At 52.3% G+C, this 18595-nt stretch overlaps 1 protein-coding gene across 1 annotated transcript; it reads left to right on the forward strand.

Moving 5' to 3' along the window:
- The first annotated feature begins 294 nt into the window (after window positions 1–294).
- On the forward strand, window positions 295–18040 carry LOC112936047 (disease resistance protein PIK6-NP-like). The gene is made up of 8 exons (XM_026021713.2): window positions 295–307; window positions 949–1517; window positions 1611–1919; window positions 2007–2184; window positions 6044–6330; window positions 6872–7214; window positions 14234–14241; window positions 15226–18040. The coding sequence occupies exons 1-8, from the start codon at window positions 295–297 to the stop codon at window positions 17443–17445; spliced, it is 3927 nt and encodes a 1308-aa protein (XP_025877498.2). The 3' UTR covers window positions 17446–18040.
- The last annotated feature ends 555 nt before the right edge of the window (window positions 18041–18595 follow it).

An 18595-nucleotide genomic window follows, 5' to 3' on the forward strand; every position in this document is an offset into this window, starting at 1 on the left:
CTATTTATTCTGATTGTCATCGCTTAGATGAAAGTGTGGAACTAGAGCTTTTCCTGGGATCTAGTTCTGCACCGGTATGAGTTTTGAGCATTTGGGATGTCGTAGAGCTTTAGCGAATTTTGTCGAGTCTCCTGAGATGTGTAACACATCTGGTCGCCATCTTCGTGTGGTTTGACGAGCATGTCTCAGGCTGAAATTGACTAGCATGCTAAAGTCCCAGCAATATCCCCTATGCTCTCTACTCGGCGCTTCAGGTTCTATATTAAGTAGGTCATTTGACTTGATAGGGGAGCGATGAGGTTGGATGGTTACTGTTTTACTTGATTATTATTAGACCCCATCCAACTAAATATTCCGCGCTATCATTTTAAATAACTTACATAATATTTAACCTGGGGGTGCCCCACAATTAAGCTGTCAATAATTAATGAAGTAGCAGTACCTAGCTCCAGGCTGTTACCTCCCAATGGTGGCAAAGAAAAATAATATTGTCTTTCATAAGGCAATGTCGCAAGCAAGAATGGATCTGCAGACAATCAAAGCAAGAAAAGGATAAATAATAAAGAAGTAAAGTGTTGAATGTCAGTGATCCAAAAGAGAATTAATCAAAGGAATATCATTATAGAACAAAAAAGAGAGAATATTTCATAATTTCTTTAAGACTAAGGCAAGCTGCGAAAAGCGAAATATTCCATAAATTTCAGCAACAAGCATGGAATTTTGCATGGAACCAGCAGCTCAAGGGGTAGCGTGCATATGCAATAGTGCCGGTCTGCAAGAGGAATTAACCAAACCATTTGTTGATTGGTCATGCAAGCACCCCACACCCCCATGCACGCATGCACTAAGGCCTTAGCTTAGCTTAGCTTGTTCTAGCTAGGTAGGTATTTGATCCAGCCGGCCAGCCAGCTTGTTGCCGGCAAGCGGGGGAGCGATCCGATGGCTGAGGGTGCGGCGAGTGCCGTGGCGAGGCGCAGTTGCTAGGACGTGTGAAGAAGGACGTGCAGTTCATCAAGGAGGAGATGGAGAGCATGAGGAGCTTCCTGACGCACCTGACCGAGACGGAGCCTCCCGGCGGTGAGCACGACGAGCAGGTCTGGACGTGGATGAAGCAGGTCCGGGAGCTTGCGCAGGACTGCAGCAACTGCATCGACACCTACCGGCAGCACGGTGACCTAGCGGTCCGCCACCCCAGCTGGAGCCGCGGTGCCGGCATCCTCCAGCGCTACATCTACTGGGCTCCTTGGATGGTCGAGAAGTTGCTCGCCCAGCACTACGCGGCCATCTGGCTGCGCGAGCTCAAGGACCGTGCCCACGACGTCGGCCAGCGTCGCTTGAGGTACGGCGTGGAGGTCCCCGGCAAGCCATCATCCAAGGCGGCAGGAGGGGCACCGTCGTCGGTGCGGTCTGAAGAAGCTTCTCCGTCAACCACTAGTGCCACCACAGGAGCACAAGCACCAGACGAGGAAGATGAAGACGAGGAGGAGGAGGAGCAGCAAGACCAAGAATACGACTCGGCTAGTAGCATTATTATTTCAGCTGAGCGTCGTCGAAGAGCTCTGGAGCCTCGCTCTCTGGAGAACTTCTGTGCTGACGAGCTTACCTGCTAGGTAAAGTCGGTTGGCATTACGGGACCATCGTCATCTTCATCGCCATCATTACCATCCATCGCCATTGTACCACCACCACCACCCAGAGTAGCTCAAGGTGGTGCAACGGAGGTGGTGGTGGCCGCAGGAGCCAATGCACGCGATGCTTTGGCTTCCATGGAGACCACCCATTTCGACCGCTCTGTGTGGATCAACCTCCAGGCTTTGCATCTCCACCGCTCTTGGCACCAAATCAGCACCGAGGCCATCCTCTGCTACATCCTGCGTGAATGTGAATCTCTCAAGAAGCGAGGCAAAGATCATGGTCAGGTGGACGACCGGGATGATCAATGGGAGGCTTACTATTATTACAGATGGGACATATTGTATGATATCCATAGGGACTTTTATCGACAGGTTAATCCTAAGATGGAAGAAATCGAGGGTAATATTACTAAGAACAGTGCTGCAGAAGAAGAACAAGAAGAGAAAAGTAAAGGAGAAGCTGCATATGGAAACCAGACTGAAGACGAAATCCCCTCAACCCCTGATGGTAGTATGTCACGCCCCAAACTAGCCCCGAACGGCGGCCAGAGTAAGGCGATCCAAATTAACCTGTATACTTGTACCAGTCCCAGGAAATAATGCTGGTACTACAGGAAGACAGAATATCACAACAACAGCGGTCTCTTTATTAAGAGTAGAATTACAACCAAGGTTAGAACTGCGGACAGACCCCGAGTTAACAACAGCAATACAAAAAGGCAGAAGCGGAAAGCGGAGACTAGCCCTAAGCCACAAGCAAAGCCTTGGGGAAAGGCCGAAACCCTACTATAGCTCGTAGTCTGCTTGCTCCTGGAAGAACTCTTCTTCGGCAGGGTCCACCTCCTCGTCTTCGAGAACTGGAGGGGTTAATTATATAGAGCAAGGGTGCGTGCGGGAGTACTCAGCAAGTCAGGGGAATTAAGTGTTTGATGCAAGCTTCAAAGGAGAGCCAGTTATTTTTCGCATTCGATCTTAGTTTAAGACTTTCAGAAACAACTAAGTGAGTGCTTCTCAACGACACGGACGAGAAAGTGCGTCTCATCCGGTCGGAGCAGTGAAATTGTAAGGATTGATTCTTGTCGGTACGAGAGGCTCCCTGCCAATCGTTCACCGACACCGGCTGTACCAACAACCACACGCGAGAGGCTCCCTGCCAATCGCTCACCAACTCCAGCTGTATCAACAGCCACACGTCAAGCACATCGGCACGAAAGGCTCCCTGCTAATCGTTCACCAACACCGGCTGTACCAACAGCCACAAGCCAAACACTGAACAGAATTCTCACCCAACAGCAGTTCACAAAGTAATCAGCAAAACTACGCTAAGGAATCACCTCACATCCGCCAATGACCGTGGGCACGGCTGTTCGAATAGTTGTTCACCTCTGCAGAGGGGGTACACTTTACCTACAAGACGTCACTAACCCGGGTCACCCAGCCCGTGCAGAACGGCCACGTCTGGTGATTTTGAGGCTTTCACGACAAAGCATTTCGAAAGCTGACTCAGGGTCATCTTATGCCAACGGGAGGGGTCCCACGGACAAACACCAGGTTAGGTCCCAGACCATATTGTGCCAGGAAGCCCAGGGGTCCTCCCCGACACCACCCCGGCGAATCCACTTGTCCCTTGGCATCAGGATTTCCTTGGCCTAGCTAATTACTCAGCTAGGGGTGTCCCATCTCACCCATGTAGTCGTACTTGACATATGCTCGGATGTAATTCCCAAGGAATCGGTCCTTAAGGCGAGAACGGGAAGACCGCACCTCCAGTACGTCTCCCGCACCGTGAGTTTTGGAAACTCACTTTATTTTCAAGGCACCGACCCAAGTGTTGGGTTTTCCTAGCATTTTGTAAACTCAAGTTTTACCCAGTTAATCATTTTAAATTTAAAGGGAGCCTCGATATTCGTACGCGGGGTGCGAATACCGAGACCTCACCTGAAGGGTGACAAGGGGTGTTAGGGTATTCAATAATCAAGGAGGGTGAATGCAGCAAATGGGTGGGTCCTGCCTATTGTATTGCAAACCGAGGCCAAGTGTCATGTGTAACCTAAGGAATGCATAGTTTGCGGAATCAAAATACTTAATTTCAAATTATAGGTTCAATTGATCAAAGGTGATTTGCCTTGCTCCAGATCTTGAGCTTCTTCTTCGAAATCTGCGTACTGCGAGTCTTTGGGCTCCGAAACTACACGTGAAACGAGGCGACTCAACACAACGATAAAAAGAAGCCGTATTAATGACCACTATGCATGCCATTGGATAAATCTCGATTTTTGAGGAATTCTGGAAGTTGAACGGAGTCAAATGGACGAACGGTTGAGAAGATATGAATTTCCTAAGATTAAATGATTTTCTATCTAAAGGAAAAGGAATTATTAATTCCTTTGAAAAAGAAAAAGGAAGGAGGGACTTGAATTGGACTTTTATTGAAAGGGATCCGGCCAAAGGCCGAATCGAACGCGGCCGGGCTACTCGAAACGGCACGCGGGTGGCCGAGTAAGGGAGGCCGATGGGCCGGTGGCCGAGTGGCACGGCCTAACGGGCCGGCGCGGGCGCAGCCGAGCGAGCGGGCTAGCGCGCGGGATGGGACGGCCCAAGGCCAGGGAGGAGCGTGAGGCGAAGAGGGAGGCCAATTGGGCCGAAGGCCGAGTGACTCGGGGCCGACTGGGCCAGAGAGAGGAGAGGGCTGAGAAGGGAGGGAGGCCTAGTGGGCCGAGGTGGTGTAGCCCACGCGGGCGGCCGGACCAGTGGACCGAGGTCCACCGCGTGGCACTAGGGCGGGACCCGCCCGTCAGCGGCGCGGTCCACACGGATTGGGCGCACGGAGGGAGAGAGGCCGTCGGCGCTCGTGTGGCGCCGACATGGCTGCCACGGAGGCCGGCGGGCAGCGGCGAAGAGGCTCAGGGCGGCGCGGTGCGAGCCCGGCGAAGGGGGTGACACCGGAGCGGAGAGGGGAGAGAGGGGAAGCGAGCCAACGGCTCGGATCGGAGCGCGAGGGTGCGACGGCGGCCGGCGACGGCGTGAGGCGGTGGCGGCAATGGTGGCGCGGGGAGGGAGCGGAGGAGAGGGCGGCGACCACGGCGGCGCCCGGAGGGAGGTCTACGGTGCTACCGAGCTCCCTAAGCCGAGGAGAAAAGAAGGGAGATGGGGGAAAAGGACGAGTTACCGCAGAAGGGGACGGGCTCGCCGGGGATCGCGGGGACGACGACGCGCGGGCGGTGCGGCATGGCTCCGGGCTGAGGGAGAGGGGAAGGAGGCGCCCGGAGTCTCCTTCGGGCGTCCTCAGCGGCGACGGCGAACGGCAAGAGCAACGGCTCGGCTCGGCGGGGCGGTGGCGAACGGCGGACGGAGGGTGTTCGACGGCGGTAGGGCGCGGCCGAGAGGGAGGGGAACACGGGTTTAAAAGGGGCGCAAAGGTGGTTGGGCGGAGAGGCGGTTGGGGGGCGAGGTCGGTGAGGGGACTGGCACGCGCTAGCAGCCGAACGGCAGCTGCCGGGTGACGTCGGCGGCGGTCGGGAAAAAGAAAAAGAGAGAGGGAGAAAGGGGTGCGGCCCCCTTGCCAAAACGGGCAGGGGCACGCGGGGAGAGGGGCAGAGAGCGCGCTCTCCCCCGAGGCGGCACGCGCGCGTGCGAGCGGCGGGGCCGGGAGTAACGCCGGCGCTTGGCGCGGCGCGGGGGCAGCAGTGCAGAGGGGACCCCGGGTGACGGCGGCGGCGGACGTGGGACCAGCGGCGCTGAGGGGCGGGGCGTGGCTGGGCGCAGCTGTCGAAACGAAGTGAGAGAGAAAAAGAAACGGGCGAGGGAGAGAGAGAGCAGGGGGGATCTCTCCCGCGCGGGGCGTGCGAGCGCGGCGCAGCGGGAGGAGGAAGGGGGGTGGGCCGAGCGAGTGGCCCGAAAGGGAAGGAGGCCGAGGGAAGGAGGGAGAGGCGCGACTGGGACGGGCGGCGGCCCGAGAAGGAGAGGGAAAAAGGGGGCAGGCCGAGTGGGAAGCCGGCCCGGGAGAGGGGGAGGCAAAACAGACTTTTGGCAGAGAGGGAGAGGGAAGGATTAGGGTTCGGATTCAAAATCCGATTTCGCGATTTTCTCCGGGATTGAGCTGAGAGGGGAAACACGAGACCAAGGCACACGACAAGACACGACCGAAGAGCAAAATTTTTGCAAATAGAGTTTTTAGGAATTAGGTTTTCCCGCTAACGCCATAACAAAACGGGCGTTACATAGTATCTCCAAGACCAAGCCAGTGGGCATACTCTTCAGAGCACTGCAGCCTTATGCCGTGTCAAATGTTGCAATATTGGGGACTAACCAACCATTGGACGAACAAAACATATTCCCCGAGACGGCCAATAAGCTTAAGAGGCATATCGAATCAGGCAAAACCGAGTTCCCAATTCATCTTGATCAAGCCAAATATGAATCCATCCTGCGCGAGGTGTTCCCCCTTGCAACCAGCAAACCCCACAAGGTCCAGGAAGGTACTACTGCTGTCAGTAGTGATAGTAGTAGCCATGTTGTTGCTGCTGCTGCCGCTGCAGCCGCCGCCACCGCCGCTGCAGCGACTACTGCTGCTACATTGGAGAAAGTTCAGATAGAACAAATCATTGACAAGGCTAAACAAGACATCCTGCAATGCATCCTGCAGGAGCTACAGCAGCAGTTACCAGAAGCTGACAAATCTCTTGAGGAGAACGGAGTAACGAAACCTAAACCTCAGTTTAGGATGAGCATGCTACTGCTGCCATTGAAGCCAAGGAAAACAAGCCGCCAGCAGCCAAGGATGAAACAAAGGAAAACAAGGCACCAGTAGCTCAGGATAAACATGCTGTTGCTGCCAACAAAACCAAGGAAAACATTGGAAAAATCAAGTCCAAGATTAATAATGAAGCTACTACTGCGACTCCTCGGCCGCCTACTACTATTAGTACTACTACTACAACGTTGGGCAAGGATCAGATCGAAGAAATCATCCACAAGGTTAAGCAACAAGTCCTACAGGGTCTACATCACCAGCCTCCTCCCCATCTTCCCAGAGCAGATAGATCGTTCAAGGGGGAGCCAGGCATACATAAACCAGGTGGGGATGAATATGCCAATGCTATCAAAGAAACCAAGCAAAAGATCAAACAACTCACAGGAAAAATTATGGAGCAGGTGACAATCCAAAGATCAAAACACTTTTGGGTGGTAAAAAGACCATGATTATCATTGAAGATGATAAAGATTATGCATCCCAGTGGAGGGAGATCAGAAATGCTTTGCATCAGCTGTCAAGCTCCGGCAGTGCAATGGTTGTGACCACCCCGAACATTCAGAAGGCCAAAGAAATTTGCTGTCCACAGCAGGAGCCTATAACCAATTCTATTGCTGGCTTGTACTATGATACTTTGCTCAAGCTTACAAGGAAGAGGGTGAATAAAGATGTAAACCAGATTTTCCGCGACATCTTGGACAAGTGTTATCCAAGCGAATTCTGCATGAAGATCTTCGCTCATGCCCTCTACGCCAATCCCAACAGGAGCAAAGAAGATCTACGCAAGTTGCTTGATTCCCTGGATTCAAATAAATCACTGGGCATCTGTTAGATCATAATCCTTGTAATCCTTGTATGTTATTTTCTTTCGGTTAGTCTGTTTAGTTGGTCATGGCGCAAGAATAGCCTGCGCGTGGCCAAAGCAACGGGACGTGCGCGCTGCTGCGGATCGTGGGGATGGACGCGAGAAATTCGCGGGAGTGATGCGCTTCCTAGGGCATAGCATATTGCATGGTTGTTTTGCTACAAATAAGATAAGAAAACAGAAAAGCTGTAGGCAGATTACGCAGCGCCAAAACTCTGCTCTCTCTCTCGTGATCTGATTACAGTACTCGCGTGTGTTCGTGTGTTGGTTCTTCCTCGCCCGCTCGCCGATCGTTTGGGTAAATCCTAACATTTGGTATCAGAGCGAGGTTCAGGGTGTGGAATCATGATCGTGCTCTCGAATCGGTTCTCATGCCTTGCCGTCGCTCGTCGTCACCGACGCAGCGCACTCCAGGAGATTCCGGCCGCCGCGCCTCGGGCAGCGGCGGGAATGTCCGCGGGCTGGTTATACACCACGTGGTCAAGGAGGCGGGAGGCTCGGCAAACTATCCGGTGCTCACGAAGACGAACTACAACGAATGGTCCCTCCTGATGAAGATTAAGCTCCAAGCTCGTTTCTTGTGGGGCACCGTCGATCCAGGAGGGGCCGGGATCGAGCTCCATGAAGACAGGATGGCGTTGGACGCCATCTGCAGTGCCGTCCCCGCCGAGATGATCTCGATGTTGGCGACCAAGGTGACGGCCAAGACGGCATGGAAGTGCATCAGGACTCTACGCGTCGGCAACGACCGCATTCGCAAGGCGAGCACACAGAAGCTGCGTTCGGAGTACGAGGCGCTGGCGTTCCGCGACGGCGAGTCGGTGCAGGATTTCGCCATGCGGTTGAACACCATCGTCACGCAGCTGGTGACCTTGGGCGACCCCGAGCCGGATGACAAGGTCGTCAAGAAGTATCTTCGCGTCACGCGACCCAGGTTCTCCCAACTCATTCTTTCCATTGAAACACTACTCGACATTTCCACCCTGTCGCTGGAAGAGGTCACCGGCCGTCTTAGGGCTGCCGAGGACTCCGGCCAGAGTGCGTCGTCGTCCTCGCCAAGTGCCGGTGGTAAGCTATTCCTCACTGAGGAGGAATGGCTGGAACGCCACAAGAAGAAGGAGCAGGAGCGCAGGAACAGTGGTGGTGGCAATGGCCGCGGCAAGCGTCGCGGCGGACAAGGACGACCGGCGGCGGCGGCAGCGGCGGTACTGGGAACACGGACAACGCTGGCACTGGGCCGGCCCGCAGGACCGACAAGTGCCGCAACTGCGGTAAACTTGGCCAGTGGGCCAAGGACTGCAAGAGCAAGCCCAAGCGGGAGGAGCAGGCCCACGTGGCCCAGGAGGACGACGAGCCCATGCTCATGCTCATGACCTGGGGCTGTGTCGATGAGGTCGCGCAGGAGCACGCGCCGCCGCCGTACCAATCCGCGCCAGGCCACGACCACGTCGAGCTGGAGGAGAAGAAGGTGTACGCCGCGCTGGACGACGCAGCGGACCACGACCACACGCGCTGGATTCTCGACTCCGGCGCGTCCAATCACATGACAGGGTTGCGATCTGCCTTCTCCGACATCGACTCCAAGATCACCGGCAACGTGCAGCTCGGGGATGGCTCGATCATGCGCATCGGCGGCCGAGGGACAGTGATGTTCGCGTGTAAAAACAGTGAACATCGCATGCTCCACAACACGTACTATCTCCCGCGCCTCGCCGCCAACATCATCAGCGTCGGGCAATTAGACGAGACCGGCTTCAAGGTGCTGGCTGAAGATGGCGTCATGCGCATCTGGGACGAGCAACGACGCCTGCTAGTCCAGATCAAGCGCAGCCCCGACCGTCTCTACGTCTTGGACATCGACCTCGCTCGTCCGGTGTGCTTGGTGGCTCGCGCTGGAGAGGACGCAGGGCGGTGGCACGCACGTTTCGGCCACATCAACTTCACGGCATTGCGCAAGATGGGGCGTGATGAACTGGTACGTGGTTTGCCAGTGCTGTCGCAGGTTCATCAAGTGTGCGAGGCTTGTCTCGCGGGAAAACATCGTCGAGCACCTTTCCCGCACCAAGCGCTACACCGCTCCACCGAGCCACTCGCACTGGTCCATGGCGATCTTTGTGGGCCGATCACGCCGGCGACACCGAGCGGGAACCGCTACTTCCTCCTCCTCGTCGACGATTATAGCCGCTACATGTGGCTAGTGCTCCTCGCCACCAAGGATGGTGCTCCAGCAGCCATCAAGCGTGTCCAGGCGGCGGCTGAACGGAAGAGCGGCCATGAATTGCTAGCTCTCTGCACTGATCGCGGGGGAGAGTTCACGGCCAAGCACTTTGCCGAGTATTGTGAAGAACTCGGGGTGCGGCATGAGCTGACAGCGCCGTACTCGCCGCAACAGAATGGCGTTGTCGAGCGGCGGAATCAGTCCGTGGTGGGCATGGCGCGGAGCATGTTGAAGGCGAAGGGCCTCCCGGGCATGTTCTGGGGGGAGGCGGTGAACACCGCCGTGTACCTGCTGAACCGTAGCTCGTCGAAGAGCATCGGGGGCAAGACCCCGTACGAGCTCTGGAATGGCGTCCCGCCGGCCGTCCACCACCTGCGCACATCCTGATTTTCGTTTCAGGATTTATAAATTATTTAATAAATTAATAATAGAATTTATATTAAATGTTCATTAATTTACAAGTGAAGTTAAATGTGGGAAATAAAATTTCCTAAATATAAAGCATGGTTGGATTTAATTTTTATTAAATTCTCCATGGTTAATTATACTCTCTGGAATTTTCTCGGATTTTTCGGAGCTCAATTCCTAATTTTAATCATACAAAGAGCATTTCAGTAATTACCCACATATTAAATTAATCATTAAATGGTCTAATTGTAATTTTGTTAAGTACTTTGAGTGTCCAAGTATTTTCAGGATTTTTCTTGAAATTATTTGAGCATTGGAAGTATTTTTAACAATTCAAAGATCATTTAAGTGATTATTTTAATTGGGAAAGTAATAAAATCCTCCTCCTCAGCTTGGGCCATTTTCAGCCCATTCCTTCCTTTCCTTCCTCTCTCTTCCGCCGGCCCAACCTGAGCCGCCTCCTCTCCTCTCAGCCCAGCCGGAAAAGTCTACTTTTCCTCCCTGCGCTACTGTTCATCTTCCAACTCAGGCAGAGCCCGAGCCAGCCCTGCCGTGCACAGTGCCGCCGCCTCTTCCTTCCAAATCTCGCCTCCCCGTTGCTCCTTTTTCCAATTTTGTTGAGGGGAAATATTCCTCTTATCCTCCTCTATCTTTACCCCAAAAATCGGAGCTAATCGTTGAGTATCTTATCCGAATCGAACTCGTTTTCGAGTTTATCTCCAAAACCGAGTTTTTGATTTCCCGGATCGATTTCTTGCGGGAGGAGTCCGATCTCTTCAATCCAAGGCTATAAATAGGACCCCCTAGTCCTCCTCTTTCGTTTGCCCCCTCTCCCGTGGTCTCCCGTGCCTCGTAGCGCCGCCGCCACGTGCTCCGCCCCGCCGTCGTCGCCGGCCGAGCTCCATCCGCGTCGCGCCGCCGCCTCCGTCGTCGCCGCCGGTCGCCGTCACCGCCGTAAGGTGCGCGGGAGGGTGGAGAAGCCCGGCCGCTCTCTCCCCGCTGTCGCCGGTCACCGGAGTCCCGTCGCCACCGCCGACCGAAGCCGCGCCGCCAATAGACCTCGTCGCCGGCCGTCGTCGTTCGTCGTTTGGTTCGAGGGTGAGTACCGTTGGGTTCGTCTCGTCGTCCTCTACGTGTTCATGTCCTCCAAAGTCGCAGCCGACCATCCAATCTCCGGCGAGGTCGCCATCTTGGTCCGGCCATTGATGAGGTCATCATGACGTCATCATCGTTTTTCTTTTTCCTGTTTTTCTAATAGATTAAATCTTCGGAAATTCATAACTAAATCATCGTAACTCGGTTTTGAGTGGTTCAAGTTGCTAAATTCATCTAAAATCATGATCTACATGTTTGTTTACTTTATATGTACTGTTTATTTGGTTTTTATTAGTCTTTTTCTTCGTTTTGCGTGTTAGCTTGTCGTTTCCGTCGTTGCGAAGGTTTGTGAGTGCGCCGGAAGTATTCAAGAAGATTAATTGAAGATCGATTATTGCAAGGCAAGTCACACAGATCCTAAACACAATCCTTTGAGCATGTTGATCCTATATTTAAATTCTCTATTTATTTCAACTGTGCATTTATTTTCGAATGTCACCGGGTGGTGTGAACTTATTCCTTTGTTATGGCCAATTTGCATTGATTACTTTATTCCTTGATACCTTGGGTTATTATAACTTGACTAGTTGGGCTTTATATATTGGTTCAGCTAGATATTAGTTATGATTGCTTAGCCATGCTTAGAAACATTAGCACACTATTGGGATAACTTATGACTCACTATTATTTAAGGATGGCTTAATGATAGTTCACGATGGTCAATCGTGATTGGTTAATTAATTACTTGCCAACTAAAACTTGATAATGGTGGGTTGTGAGCACATGGTTTTGAGAGTCGTGCTCATGACAATTAAGGACCGGTTCGCGAGCTACTGTTGTGAAACATTTATCGTGCCAACCACAAGCCAGCGTGGGCAACGGCTTTATCTTTTGTGTAGCGTGATTCATTATAGTGCGCCAGACTGAGAAGTGGCGAGAAGTCCACGGGGGTCGCTGGGGAGTCCATGCCTTGTTTATAAGGGGGTGATTATGATCCAGGAAAGGTGCGCTGTAATGGATTATGTTGTGCAAGGGGTATTGTCACAACTCCTTTCCGAGGTACCGTGGTGGTATTGAGGCACATGGTGACATGATGTGGGGTTGTGTCTTGTGGGTACAGTGGTACACCTCTGGCCAAAGTAAAACTATTCGAATAGCCGTGCCCGCGGTTATGGGCGGGTTGAGCAATGTTTTTCGTGATTAGTCTCACATTTCTCACAATAATTTGGATGTAATAATTGGTAATAATTTGCTTAGCTCCTGGTTTGGAGTTAGATCTGTTCAGCCGGGTATGGTTGTTCAGGATGGTTGGGCCTGTACAGCATGGGTGTGCTGTTCAGTGTTGATTAAAACTTCTGATTAATTAATCTACTGTTTTACTACTCTTAACTCTTTGCTAAATGCTGCTTTCGCAAATGAGCCTATATTATGCCATCCTTTGGTATCCTTGTGCACTTGCATATTTGCTGTGTGGCTTGTTGAGTATGTCATATGCTCACCTTGCAATAATCAATCAACCTCAGTTGAAGAAAAAGGATCCAGAAGGAGAAGACGTTTGGCTTATACCCCAGTTGAGCTGCCTGTGGGAGTGGAGCCGGAGCTTCGCTAGATTTTATTTTCCGCTGCTGTTTTCTTTTCTTTTGTAAGTGTGTAACGTTATTATTATGATGGATTTGTATATTAAATTGTCAGTTTGTGTACCTCGGCTGATTCCTGGACGAGGATTTTATGCACAAATAAGTTCGGAAATTACTAGTGAATTTCCGGGCGTGACATTGCACACGTGAAGGTAATGACCCTGAACGTGAAAAAGCTGGATGATCGCAGCCGGCCGATGATCTTCGTCGGATATGAGCCTGGGTCGAAAGCTTACCGCGTCTACGACCCGACGACGCGACGCGTCCATGTCTCCCGCGATGTGGTGTTGGACGAGGAGGCGCAGTGGAACTGGAGCGGCGAGGACGTCACTGACGCAGACATCGACATCGACTTCACCGTCGAGTACACCGTCGTGCGTTATCCGCAGGTGGAGAACGCCACGCGCCAAGAGCCGGTGAACACCAGCCACCCGCCGGTGTCACCCGCGTCCCTGCACACGCCTGCGTCAGCTCCGTCCTCGCGCACACCCACGTCGAGTTCACCTTCGTCCGCGACTTCGCGGGTCAGGTTCGTGTCTCCACCGCCGTTCAACGAGAAGGACATGGACGCTGAACACGACAATGACGCGCCACTACGGTTTCGGCTCATCGACGACATCTTGTGCCCGTCATCACCACCAGGGTTGACCACTCGCGAGATGTCAGAAGAACTGCTCGTGGCCACTGCCGACGAGCCAGCGTCGTTCGCCGACGCAGAGCAGCAGGCGTGCTGGCGTCAGGCGATGAACGAGGAGATGGCGTCGATCGAGGCGAACAAGACGTGGCGGCTCGTTGATCCTCCTCCCCGGCAACGTCCGATCGGCCTCAAGTGGGTCTTCAAGACTAAGAAGGACGCCGCCGGCAACATCACCAAGCACAAGGCACGCCTCGTCGCCAAGGGATATGTGCAGCGCTAGGGCATCGACTTCGACGAAGTTTTTGCTCCGGTGGCGCGGTTGGAGTCCGTGCGCTTGCTGCTGGCACATGCTGCGTGCGAGGGCTGGGCCGTGCACCACATGGACGTGAAATCCGCGTTCTTGAATGGTAAGCTCCTCGAGGAGGTGTATGTCGTGCAGCCGCCGGGATTCGTCATCGACGGCCAGGAGCACAAGGTGTTGCGCCTCGACAAGGCGCTCTACGGTCTTCGACAAGCGCCGCGGGCTTGGTACTCCAAGCTCGACGCGTCCTTGCTGACGCTCGGTTTCCACCGCAGCAGTTCTGAACATGCTGTGTACATGCGGGGCACGGGCATGGACCGACTGGTGGTCGGCGTGTACGTTGACGATCTCATCATCACGGGTGGCAACACCGGCGAACTCAAGCAGTTCAAGGAGGAAATGAAGAACACTTTTCAGATGAGCGACCTCGGGCTGTTGAAGTATTATCTCGGCCTGGAGGTGAATCAAACTGAAGAAGGGATCACGGTGTGCCAGAGCGCCTATGCATAGAAGATACTCAAGGTGGCTGGCATGATCGGCTGTAATCCAAGCTTTACTCCCATGGAGACGCGACTGAAGTTGAGTAAATCAAGTACTGCTCCTTCGGTTGATGCCACGGATTATCGCCGAATCATGGGATCGTTGTGTTACCTTGTGAACTCAAGGCCGGATTTGGCATATGCAGTGGGCTACGTGAGCAGATTCATGGAGAAGCCCACTGTCGAACACTTGGCGACCATGAAGCGCGTGCTGCGTTATATCACCGGCACCATCAACTACGGCTGCTGCTACAAGAGGAAGAAGGAAGCTGCTCATCTCGTCGGCTACAGCAACAGCGACCTCGCCGGCGATCTCGACACCCGCAAGAGCACGTCTGGTGTCTTCTTCTTCCTCGATGAGAACCTGATCACTTGGCAGTCCCAAAAACAGAAGGTGGTGGCACTATCGTCTTGTGAGGCGGAGTACATAGCGGCCACGACGGCGGCCTGCCAAGGTGTGTGGCTAGCGCGCCTTCTTGCCGAGCTCCGGGGAGAGGAGGCAGACGCCGTCATGCTGAAGATTGACAACCAATCCGCAATCATGCTCAGTAAGAATCTTGTCTTCCACGATCGCAGTAAACATATAGACACCCGATACCATTACATCAGAAAATGCATCGAGGAGGGCAGGGTGAAGGTCGAGTTTATCGGCACTGACGGGCAATTGGCGGACATGCTGATGAAGGCTCTCGGACGAGACAGGTTCATTGAGCTGCGTTCTCGAATTGGCCTTGTCGAAGTACAAGCTCCATGCAGGGCTTAAGGGGAGATTTGTTAGATAATAATTCTTGTAATCCTTGTATGTTATTTTCTTTCGGTTAGTCTGTTTAGCTGGTCATGGCGCAAGAATAGCCTGCGCGTGGCCAAAGCAACGGGACGTGTGCGCTGCTGCGGATCGTGGGGATGGACGCGAGAAATTCGCGGGAGTGATGCGCTTCCTAGGGCGTAGCATATTGCATGGTTGTTTTGCTACAAATAAGATAAGAAAACAGAAAAGATATAGGCAGATTACGCAGCGCCAAAACTCTGCTCTCTCTCTCGTGTTGTCTGATTACAGTACTCGCGTGTGTTCGTGTGTTGGTTCTTCCTCGCCCGCTCGCCGATCGTTTGGGTAAATCCTAACAGCATCAATGCTAAGAAGATGATAAAGTTCTCCTACACTGATCTCCGTAAAGAATACAAGTCATGCTTCCTGTACCTAGCAATCTTCCCTCCAGGTTACCCTGTCAGACGGTCAACCATAGTAGGGCGCTGGGTTGTAGAAGGGCTGATAACTAAGGAAGACTGGCCTAGTGCAGTGCATCATGCTGAACGATGTTTTGATACACTCATTGATATGTGGCTTGTCTATCCAAGTGATATTGGTGGTGCAGGAAAGGTAAAGAACGGCATTGTAGGCGATCTTGTTCATGAGTTTATTACCAGAATTGCCAAGAAACAACACATTGTGGAGGCACGTCTGTCACGTCATTTGGCTCGCCATTTCTCAATTTTCAATGACATCCGACTCCGTGGCTCTGATAGAATAGACAAGTTCTTGAGAAAGCTCCCTGAAACATCTCAAATGTCAATGCTTAAGGTGTTAGATCTAGAAGGTTGTCAATGCTTCCAGAGGAACCAGCACTACCTCAAGGACATTTGCAACAATATTTTACTGCTCAAGTATTTGAGCCTAAGGAGAACAGATGTTACACAGCTACCTAGTGAAATCAACAACCTCTATGAGCTGGAGGTACTGGATATTTCGCAAACTGAGGTGCCTGAGTATGCAACAAAACATATCCTGCTCCTTAAGCTAAAGCGTCTGCTGGCTGGCTGTATTGATTCAAACAGTTCAAGTAATGCTAAAAACAACATTTCATTCAGGAATCAGGCACCATCATCCTCCAGCGTCCAAATTCCTCACAAGATAAAAAAAATGTCTAGCATGGAGGTACTTTCCAATGTCAAGGCTTCATGGACTAGCAGAGAGTTGAAAGACATTGGGAAGCTATGGCAGCTGAGGAAGCTTGGTGTGGTTATCGACGACAAGGACAGCATACTCAAAAATTTGCTTACAGCAATCAGCGACCTATGTGAGTGCCTCCGGTCTCTGTCTATCACTATTTTTCCCAGTACAAAAGGAGAGGGCACTCCATCCAATGGAGACTTACCACAGTATATTTCCCATTGCCTGAAATACCGTCCTAAGCTTCTTGAGAGCCTGTGCCTCCAGGGTACCACGCAAAAGGGCCAGCTTCTTATATTATTTGTTGAACGTTTTACTAAGCTTGCCAAGGTAACTTTGAGTTGCACCTCATTGAAACAGAAAAATCTGGAGGGTCTCGGTGATCTGCCCAACTTATGCTATGTTAGGTTGAGACACAAGGGATACACAGATGGCAAACTCACCTTCAATGAGCACAAATTCAAAAATCTCAAGTACTTTCTTGTCGAGGGCAACAACATGAGAGGCATCAAATTTCAGAAAGGAGCAGCTCCAAGGCTCGAGAAGATTGTATTGTCCTTCACTAACATAGAGTCTCTTCATGGGGTCGGGGACCTACCAAAACTGGAAGAGCTCGAATTGAAGAGAAACAAGTTCCTTCTTTCATTATCTGAAGAGGGAGAAACTCTTGAGAAATACATGCTCACCTTCAAGAAGGATGAATTCCAACATCTCAAGTACTTACTTGCTGAGGGCTTCAGCAAGAGCTTTGAGACAAACATAACCTTTGAAGATGGAGCAACTCCAAAGCTTGAGAAGATCATCTTGTACTCCTTCGCCAACATAATGTCTCATCCTGGGGTCAGTAGCCTTCCAAAATTTAAGGAGCTCGAGTTGAAGGGAAACAAGCCACTTCTTTCATCATTTGAAAATGCCAATAAAATTTCCAAGGTGACTCTTCGCTCTACCTTGATGCAGCATGCTGACCTACAAATCTTCGCTAAAAGACCAAGCATATGCTGTCTAATTCTCTTGGGCAATTCTTATGATGATAGCCTGCTTACCTTCAACAAAGGTGAGTTTCCCAAGCTCGACCTTCTTATTGTTGAGTGCCCTACCATCACCGACATCAGCTTCACCGAAGGAGCAGCTCCTATGCTTGAGAAGATCATCTGGTCCTTCACCAAGATGAATTCTCTCTCAGGCATCGACAATCTCTCCAAACTGAAGGAGCTCGAGTTCATTGGTGACCTTGTCCCTGACCAGGTGAAGATAGATATTAACACACATAGAAAGCATCCTGTTCTTAACCACAAGCTGCCACAGCACCAAGACCAAGAAAATGGAAGTGAACAAGGAGAAGAGGAGGATCTAAAGTTTCCAGCATGCTCCTGGTTGTCGTTGAAAAACAAGTATTGGTCCGTTAACTGACGAAACAAAATGTTTCCATGCCAGCATCCTCCATCCTTCCATCTAATTAGTGATCACTTGCATGCTAGCATGTGTTGTCCTTCTGCAAATCTGTAATACTTGTGTGTGTGTGTGTGTGTGTGTCTGTTTATTCATCAATTAATTCCTAGCTAGCTACCAGCTGCTAGCTAGCCGCATGCATGATCTGTGCCATCTGATCAGTTCAAACATGTAGCTGGATAGCTTGGGCATTGCAGCTGTGCCGACCGATGCAGCTAGCCGCGCTCGTGTATCGAGTTGGATGTGTGGGTTTCATCTGAAATTAACCATCTGAAGGTGTGCCTTGAGGTAATCACTAATCAGTGTGTGTGATTTGAGCATATGGGTGTGCGTATGCTCATGGTGGATTGGATTTGTGCATATATGTATGTAATGCATCTCTGTCGAACCATCAGTGTGGAGAAAATTGCATATCTACCATCGTATAAAATTGGCTTCGCTAGAATACCATCACTCAAATGGGCTTCGCTGGAATACCATCTTCAACTGAGTGTAGTTTGATACTTTGCCATTTTCATCACTTTTAGTAAATGAAAAAGATTTTGCTCTCTTTTTAGATTTATTGTGCCCAAATTGCCCTCGGGCTTTTTTTTTCCTCCTCTCTCAATTCAACCTTTTTTTCCTCCTCTCCATGCTTGAGAGGTCGTCACCGGCGTGCCAATCGCCGGCGGAGGCGAGGCGTCGAGGTGAGGTCGTCGTCGGTCGGTGAGTCGGGGTGGGCCGGCGGAGCTCGAGGCCGAGATGACGCGAGCAACGGCGATGCGGGATGGCGGCCGATACGATGCCCCTGGGCCGATACGATGCGGGATGGCTGTGCCCGCCGTACCGCCTCTCCCACAACTGCGCGCGTGGGGACGTCGTGCTCGCCGTGTGCAGGCTAGGACTCGCGCGGCTCGAGGACTACCGCGTGCTCCTCGACGCCGGTGGGTCCGAGCCACTCGCGGGCGGCCACGAGCACCGCGGGCTCCTCCGCGCCGCCGTGTGGCTGCTCGACCGAGAGGGCACCGCGATCCGGCGGATGGTGGCAGAGGTCGGGCTGGCGGGGTGCAGGCTCGTGTTCGTCGGCCACTCGCTCGGCGCGTGGGTCGGCGAGGAGAGGCGGCGCGGCGGC

Source organism: Oryza sativa, chromosome 11, assembly GCF_034140825.1.
Source record: "Oryza sativa Japonica Group chromosome 11, ASM3414082v1".
NCBI classification, from domain to species: Eukaryota; Viridiplantae; Streptophyta; class Magnoliopsida; order Poales; family Poaceae; genus Oryza; species Oryza sativa.

Excerpts from the sequence above, each read along its gene's own strand:
- LOC112936047 (XM_026021713.2), top strand. Across the intron at positions 1,920-2,006 it reads GAGGCAAAGATCATGGTCAG|GTTAATCCTAAGATGGAAGA; the intron begins GTGGACGACCGG and ends TTTTATCGACAG. Across the intron at positions 2,185-6,043 it reads AGCCCCGAACGGCGGCCAGA|CCAAATATGAATCCATCCTG; the intron begins GTAAGGCGATCC and ends ATCTTGATCAAG.